This window comes from Seriola lalandi, unplaced genomic scaffold (assembly GCF_002814215.2).
Source record: "Seriola lalandi dorsalis isolate HSWRI2012SDOR001 ecotype SW California unplaced genomic scaffold, Sedor1 jcf7180002054945, whole genome shotgun sequence".
Lineage (NCBI taxonomy): Eukaryota > Metazoa > Chordata > Actinopteri > Carangiformes > Carangidae > Seriola > Seriola lalandi.
The window spans coordinates 2452054-2460660 of record NW_019525496.1 but is presented as its reverse complement, the minus strand read 5'-3'; the positions used below and the strand labels follow the sequence as shown (position 1 = coordinate 2460660).

General features: G+C 41.8%; 2 protein-coding genes across 7 annotated transcripts in view; both read right to left on the bottom strand.

The window, feature by feature from the left end:
- The window catches only part of lmx1bb (LIM homeobox transcription factor 1, beta b), a 59811-nt gene extending 59242 nt beyond the window's left edge, over positions 1–569 (bottom strand). The window contains exons 1-2 of one of the 2 annotated variants that reach the window (XM_087170348.1): positions 419–569; positions 76–120 (exon numbers count right to left, since the gene is read on the bottom strand). The gene's annotated coding sequence lies outside the window, so the exon portion shown is untranslated. The remainder of the gene's footprint in view (positions 1–75; positions 121–418) is intronic. The other variant, XM_023393875.2, reaches the window with a different exon arrangement.
- A 142-nt stretch (positions 570–711) lies between these two features.
- Positions 712–8607, bottom strand: part of LOC111645093 (multivesicular body subunit 12B-like) — a 32390-nt gene continuing 24494 nt past the window's right edge. For 2 of the 5 annotated variants that reach the window (XR_015436279.1, XM_087170352.1), the window contains one exon: positions 7534–8280. Coding sequence is in view for 4 of the 5 variants with exons in the window: in XM_087170352.1 (XP_087026478.1) it covers positions 8249–8280 (32 nt within the window). In the remaining variant the exon portion in view is untranslated. Of the gene's footprint in view, positions 1122–5011; positions 5072–5150; positions 5303–5527; positions 5584–7533; positions 8281–8607 lie in introns of those variants that run through there. The other 3 variants (XM_023394149.2, XM_087170349.1, XM_087170350.1) reach the window with 3 other exon arrangements.

The following is an 8607-nucleotide window of genomic DNA, read 5'->3' as shown; positions in this document are numbered from 1 at the left end:
TACCAAAAGCCATTAGGAATTTTGGTCAGGAAAAAAAAATAATAAAAAAAAAATAAATAAATAAAAAAAGAGTACCTGCGCTGTTAGCAGAATGCAAGTTCACAAACTTAGCAGGAGAGTCTAATTAACAAGAGGGACATTAATCCATTAATGAGTTTCTAATACTAATTACACCTGTAAAAATGTGCAAATGGATTCTGACAATTTAATTAGTTGCAAATGACATGTGAGCGGGAGTGAGAACAAAGTGATGTTTTGGTATCCAAGTGCAAATGCTGCTTCTGTGTCTGGCAGTGAAGTGGCAGCGAGGTGTTGTTAGTTTGTTAGAGAGAAAATATACTCTTGTGTTTTGGGTTTATTAGGGCTAAAGAATATCACACTACAGACAAGACTAACATACTGCAGAGCTGAAACTTACTGTTGTTCTATCTCAAAGCTCTGGCTCAGTAAAGGAGTCACAGCTGACGTGGGTGGGCATCTGGGGTAAAAGGGGCCCGCATCTCAAAGCTCTGCTCGCTGTTGCCGCACGTTGCTCATGATAAACTTTGTGATGGAAAGATGCCTCTGCTGGAAAATGAACTTCAGAGGGGCCTGTCAGTGTGTGTGTGATGAGGCTGCTTCTCTGTTCCCTGTTGTCCTCTCTGGCTGCGACTCACTGCCAGTACGGCCCTGCTATTCTGATGAGCAAAATGTGAGTCACAGCTAACATACTTTTATCATTCAATCTGTTTAATTTGAGCATGAAACTATTGTGAACACTTCTTTTAAGACTATCTGAGTTAGATAAGACACAACACACAAATTTAGAAAAGCCACTTTCTAGATAAATAAGTTGAACATTTTCTAAAATTTAATGTTCAAAGTTGAATATTATCAAAATGATTTTCAAGAACTGAATCATTTACATAGAATCCATTAAAATAAAAAAAAATTTTCTGTCTAAAATCACAATGTATACATTTTCTACGATATATCCCGAATCTTCTTCAATAGTACATTGTATATAAATGATCCCTTTTGTCCATTGGTACTTTTTCAGTCCATGTGGCTCTGTCAGCTTGAGAGGGCTGGGAGTAAAGTTACACAGCAATGCTTCGCTCTGTCCTGAAGTTGTACTGAAACTGTGGGAAGAAGAAGAAGAAGAAGAAGAAGAAGAAGAGGAAGTACACACTGATGATTCAAAGTAAATTGTCAAAGCAGAACAAAAACAGCAAACTGCACCAAACTGCATTAATGTAATGATTAATCCCAAAGCTCCCAAAAGCTTACATTTATAAGAAATGCTGCAGTAAAATCCAGACTCACACAATTAGCACCATTATCTACATAGTGTAAGAGACTGATAGCAGTCGAACCATAGATTTAAAACATAATGGTTTAATATTATTCCCCCTTTTGGAAGCCACAAGCATAAAAGTAGCCCTACAGCACAGTGTTTAAGTGGTCATCCAGGCTGAAGACTGAAAAATATGAAGAAACACTGCCCCCCTCTGGGATGTTGAGGATATGACTATAAAAAGCAACAGGGCTTCAAACATTCTTGGCTTATGTGGCATTCAAAGACAGAAAAATGTGCAAAAAAACGGACTGTATTTTAACTCCCTTCTTTTGAAAATATCAACTTCTGCTACCTCTCATCCCCAGACATTTGCAGTTTTGTTGCCACAAGTCTGTTCTGTCCTATTATGGCACAAACCCAAATATAAGACATGGAGGTTACACCATTTAAGGTCAAAGGTATCGCTATTGGCTCTAATAGAGAACGTGACAGATCCATATGAATAACTATTTCTCTGCTAATGTTATTATAAAATTCAGATCTTCTGCTATCAGTCAGTCAATTTTTAGGTTCACAGCAACCTCTAGCCTCAAGTTAGCTAACATAAATATTCTTGAGTTTCACACAGTGAGGCATACAGATGTTAAATTTGGGGGAATGGGAGCATTGGAGTGGTATTTGGTGTTTGGTATAAGCAGATACGGTGACTTAGATGTAGTAGAATCTCTATTGGAAGAGAAAAAGTTGGATCAAGCATCCTCAAAAACATAAGCAGTTCCCAGCAGCGCGATAACTTAATCAATTTCTTCATATTCTTTCAATACAGATCATTAGGAAATGATCAAAAGAAAGACAAAGTTCCTAAGGAAGGTGACTGAGGTAACTAAATATTCTACACTAAAAACACTCACTTTTGATTAGTTGATGGTCAAACTTTCTAAAAGAAAGAGAGTAACACATTCATGTTGTTGGAGGGTGAAGCTCCACTGGTTGAACGATTAAGTTTTGTGACATGAAGTACTGCTCACTTCACAAAGTTACACTGTTGTATTACTGCAACACAGCACTAGGTGATGCTGTATGATCACTGAAATAAGTTTCCAAATCTCCAGCAGAAGCCACGGAGCCACGATGGCTGAAACCGGGTTCTCTCGATCAAAATACCACCTTCCCCGATTTTCATCTACTTGAGGGGAAGCTGCAAGTTACCCAAAACCTGTCACATATCACAAGCCTGTTAGTTGTGAAGAAATCTAGCCCCCCTCCACCACACTAAAATTCAGACTCAACATCTGGCACAGTAAATAAATAATCCTGTGTGTACGTGTATATGTGTGTGTGCGTGTGTGCGTGTGTGTGTGTGTGGAGATGATGGATGGGGGAATGGGGTGTTATCAGGGAGAGCATGTATCAATGTCTGCCAGTTTTACACACAGGCTGACAGGACAGTGACACACTGGAACATGGGCGGCAGTCACCCAGACGAGCCGAGCTTCATTTCCTGTCCCTGCTCCACTGCCAAAAATATGTGACATGTTGTCTTCATTAATTCCACCTCTATTTGGAGCTCTCCCTCTCACACCTCTCACATACCCCTGTACACCACTGTCCCTCCATACATTCACAGGGAAACACATGCACAAGCATATGCAGGCGCGCACGCACACACACACACACACACACACACAGATAACTCCCAACAAACACTGAAAACCAATCATACATAGGTGCTAATGAAAATCTTGTCATGTGTGCATACAGTCTTCTTTCCACCCTAGCATACTCCCTCTGCAAATCATTAGCCAGCCGCCAACAACATTTTTCAACAGAGCAAACTACATAAAGATGTCACTTTAAATCGCTTACTAATTAACACTTAAAAAGACACAAATTAGATATGCGTGGCTAAAAGCAATTATAATATCCGCAAGTTTTGCGAGTCATTTGGGAAATGAAAAGAATGCCTAATTGCTGGAACCAACATCATCCGAGACATGGCTTAAGTGATGCCTGTTAGGAAATGGTCTTATCTACAACTGTGGCTGTGATTACAACAGTTTTCCTCAATTACATGTGCATATGTATAATTCTAGAGAGTACATCTCTCTCATGAATCTATATATTTGAATGGGTTTAGAAACGAAGCAATTAGACTCTGTGCCGAAATGCCACTAGTTTCTAAAGGAAGGGGGGGGGGGGGTCTGAAAACCCCAACAGCGAATGCATGGACAGTGACCTCTTCTGGACAACAGAGGGAGAAATTCACCCACCAGCATTTAGAAAACCGGGATACAGTTTCATACTAAAAACAGCCTTTTACTGAACCTAAATATTGTGACTTGTTTGGTTTATGAGCCACTTCAACAGAAGCTCTGAGACAGAAAACATAATGGACGTTAAATTTATAGTGTAACGCTGACAGAGAAAAACAAGCACAACTAGACAAAGAAAAGAAAACATTAAGTGCTACAGACGTGTTTGCGAGAATATTACCAACTGTATTTCCAGCCCTTGTTCTGCAGATATCATCATGGGATAATAATAAGAGGAGAGAAGTAAAAATAACACAATGGTGAGGGATGTTTCCACTTGGAAACTAATTATCAAGCTAAGCTGTGACTTCATCCTCATCAGCCTGGCCCCACCATTAATCTTGTGCTGTCGTCCACTTCACTAAATCCTGTGTGTTACACTATCTCACATTTACTTCATCAGCTCCAGCGCGGCTGTAATTAATGATTTCTCATGCCCTTCCCTTCCCTTCTCCAGCTCAGCTCACCATGTGTCCTCCTGCTAATCACACTCTCTCAGAAGAAAGGAAGGAGGAGAGGGAGAGGGAGAGGAGAGGAGAGGAGGAAAAAAGACAAGAGCATATAGAATGAGCAGCCAGCCTGTCTCCACCCTGGACACACATACACAGACACATACACACCATTAATACCTGCGCTGACAATGAGCTTCATTCAGATGACCATATGACAAGATGGCGACTGTGTGATTTGGATAGTATGTGACAGAAGACAGAGGCAGAGTGCAGAACAGACACCCAGTTTGATGAGGGAGTGTTTGCTCTGTAACACATCTCAAACCCAACAGCACCTGTTCTTTTACAGTGGTCTGTCACTTCCTGGCAGTTCTGATACCAAGATACCGTGCTAATGAGAGAGAAGGGGGGTTGTCACTCTCTTTAAAGCGCACACACACACACACACACACAAACGCGCGCACACACACAAATACAGCACACATACTGACTCTCTTTTTTTTTTTTTCCTTCTTGCTCTCACAAACACATGGGCTCTAAAGAAGGAGCTGCACATTGATGATTTTCCTCCGACTAATGCCCGCAGGCTACAGTGTTTCATGGTCTCTACATTTTTCATTACTGAAGATGAAGCTGATTGAAAACTTAAAAAAAAAAAAAAAAAGTTATAAACATGCAAAATCTGACCAGAAAAAAAAACTCCTCAACATCTCCAGCACTGTGTGAGATGCTAGATTGAGCTGTTTGAGGGAAGAATTGGGGGATAAAAGTCAAGTGTTTTGGAACAGGAGACGAAGCTTTTAAGAGAGAATGGCTGCCTAGCCTGGCCATGCTTTTATTCAATTGGGGCTTAGTGAAGCCAACAGGGCCTCGCTGTCTCAGACACTTAATTACAACCCCAAGACCGTTTGCTTTGCATTCTGGGCCAGCAGCGTCAGCGGCAGCCGAGCGTTGCAGCCTCTACTCACTTCCTCCTCGATCTCTGCCAGGGATTTGATCGTAATGCCCATTAAATTGACTTGCTGCATCTGAAATCAAAAGCAGGGAGAGGAGGAGGGAGAAGAAGAAGGAGAAAAAAAAAAAAAACACACACAAGAAACATGGCGGTTAGGCTCATGGCTAAGTAAGCATGCTTAAAATCTTTAATCCTCTCCCTCTCTGTGTCAATACAAACGGGGCTATAGTGACAACCGCCGCCAGCCAGCCAAATGGACTACATTGAGCCAGCTCTGCCTGACTGCACGCATTCATCACTCAGTCTGGAGGAAAGGAAAGAGAAAGAGAAAGGAAAAGGAAAGGAAAGGAAAGGAAAAGGAAAGAAAAAGGAAAACAAATGCAAAGAAAATGAAAAGAACAAAGTAAAAGAATGGAAAGAAAAGGAAAGGAGTGATTGCGGTACAAGTAACTATCATTACCACTCTCATATTACACATAATAAATAAGTAATTTCGCATTTTGTCACTAGTTACTCAGAGAATTTTTACCTCTTTGGGTTTGTCAAAAAACTTCTGAGAGATCACAAAGGGCACATCATCCAGAGCTGCAAAAAACAGAAGAAAAAAAGTTTTAGTTCGACTTTTTAAACAAAAAAAAATGTATTACTACCCAACTACCTATTCTTGATTCTGAGTATTTCCACAAGAGTAAATGTGGGATTATAAAGCAGAAAAGCTATCAGAGATGTGTATAAGAGACAGCCTCCAACCCAGCCCTTTTCCAACCCTCTTCCAGTTTAATTACTCTTGATTATTCCCGATTCCGTCTTGTCTGAGAGATGTTCACCTCCGAAACAAAGACACACTCACACTAGGCACAGAAAAGTGGAAAGAAGAGAGACAAAACATTCACCAGATATCAAATTTGCATGAAAATAAGCCACACTGTTCAGCCGGCAAAAAGTGGATTGAAATGAGGACTTGCCAAGAGCGTGGTGGTATAATTAGCATTTGACCAAACAAACGAGCTTCAACAGAGCTATAATTAAGCAGGCCTGTAATTAAGTGTATGCCCTTTATCATAATGATCGTGGTTAAAATGGTGTGATGGCTGCCAGTTGATTATTAATGGTGTAACCCCGTACTGCTTGCATCCTGCACTGGAATCAAGGTGTCATGACTGTCAGGCTAGAGAGCAGCCCTTTGTTTATAAAATACATTAGGGCCCAAATTAACACAGGGTGACAAGGGACACAAAGCCTCTCGTTTCCAGACTGAAGGGAACACTGCAGCTGCTCAGCTTCATTATAAAACTCCCAAATCTGGAAGCACAAAACTTCTGCTGCCGTTGGCTTCGACAGGAGCCCCAAATATCAAGAGGCCAAGCTTCCAACTGGTGTTCTTTTACCCACAGTCCATCAGGCCGCTGGCACAGGAAAAGGAACTCATAAATGTAAGCCGAAGCTGTTCATGAGTCATCGCTTTGGAGCTGACACTCCTTTTGGTCTTTCCTGTTCACAGCAATATTTAAAAGTATGAAATTCTAAAATATCCCTCACTTTGACACTTCCTCTCCTCTCTTGGATATTACACACATCCATGGTTTGGCACTTTCCACACAAGTGTAGTACAATGTGATCTTTGTAATCAAAGCACGACCCTCACCCTCATGTCTACAGGAAAGCTTATTTAGTTTCTTGGCTTCCAGTCATATCCTACAGTAAAACACGTAGTAATAACAAGAGTCCGCAGTGGTCCGTCGTGCTTTGAGCTAAATGCTAACACAAGCATGCTAACATCCTCATAATAACAATGCTAAAAGGTTGATGTTAAGCAGCTTTGTTTACCATGTTCACTGTGTTAGTTTAGCATGTTAGCATTTGCTAATCAGCACTGAAAACATTACAGTTAGGGCAAATGGGAATCAAAGGACCACTAAAGTTATTACAGTTCAGCTCATGAAGGAGACATTAAGTGTGTTTACCAAATTCAACAGGAATCCATCCCAATAGTTGAGATATTTCACTCAAGAGCACAAATGTCTACTTCATGGTGGCGCTTGAGGAAAGGTCAGGTGATCACCAAAGTCATTAGGATTCATCATCTGAATGTCTCTACCAAATTTTATGGCAATCCATCCAGTAGCTGTGGAGATATTTCAGTCTGGGTCAAAGTGGTCGACCTACCAACCAAGTGATGGAAGGGCCTTAAGACTGACACTGCTTAAAAAAAAAAAAAAAAAGGTGCAATGAGTGAAAAGGTTTAGCCCCAGCTCCTTTTCCACTCACCCAAAAGCAAGTGCAACCTCACTGTAGCGGCTTTGGATGTGTGGCTGTTTGGAGCAGCGAGAAGGAGGAAGCCAGGGTGATCGGCTAAGCACGATGGCCTGTTTAAACTCATAAAAGCAATTGAATAAACATGCTCTACTGTGTCGCTGGGAGCACCAACACCACAAGAGGTAGGCAGGAAGAATACATTTTAATCAGCCAGCTACAGGAAGCTGAGATTGTAGCTGCTGATGGATCTGTGTGGCATGGACAGATGAATGCACAGAGTTGAAGGCCAGAGAGTTTCTTTATTGCTCAAGGATTACATTTAAAACCAGATCTCACTTTGTATTCCTCCACCATCTATACTAGAGAAGCTATCTTACATCCAGACAAATGGAGAGGCGCGGGAGATGACTTGGTGGTAAGGAATGAATGCTGTACCATGGAGAAATCTGAAGGTGCAAAGGGCAAAAATAATGTAAATCCAATCTTCTGACCAGAAATCCCACTATGAAGCATGTTCCAGCCTCTCAAATGGCCGGGCTACAGTCCATTAACTCATGAGTGTACTGCAGTGTGGGGAATTGGGTAGTTATTTGGCATTGGGAGTGTATGAGAGCAGTCAATATGAAAACATCTGGCAGGAATTTTGGTACAATGACTACGCCTATGATGATGATGATGATGATGATGGTGGTGTTGGTGGTGGTGATGATGATAGTGATGATGATGCCGGCGGTGAGTGCAGAGGTGGCGTTAAGTAAGGAGGACCCTGTGGCTTGAGTGATTGTAGTGTAAAGAACGGAGTCAGCACAGGCCCCGTGTGGATCATTGCCTTATTAATGGCTCCGTCAGGTGCGATGAGCAATGGCTGCATTGTCATCTCCAGCCCCTGGGCACAGATGAATGGCTGTTTCAGGGCGGGAAGGGCTCCCTCGTACGCTGGGCTGAGCACTAATCCCTCACTCTTCCATTGTTGGATGCACTGTCACCCAGGACTTCAGCAGCGCCATACATTGCATTTCCAGGGCTCTAACAGACATGGCCATGCACACAGCCGTACATACACACACACACACACACACACACACACACACACACACACACATAAACCACAGCAAGTTGTGCTCCGACACTGACTGATGGAAAAATATGCGTGGGTGATCGAGCATACCCCATATTACCTGAACCACAACTCAAGAGTAACACTTTAGGAATGTTGATGAACTTTTATTTTACACTTCACTAATTCAGCAGAATTGCATTGATCTCTGTCTAGTATGATTACTCGGGTGAATCTGTCTCGCACCTGAATTAAGTGAGAAAGTCACAGCTAGGGCAATAATCTGCGAGTGCGAG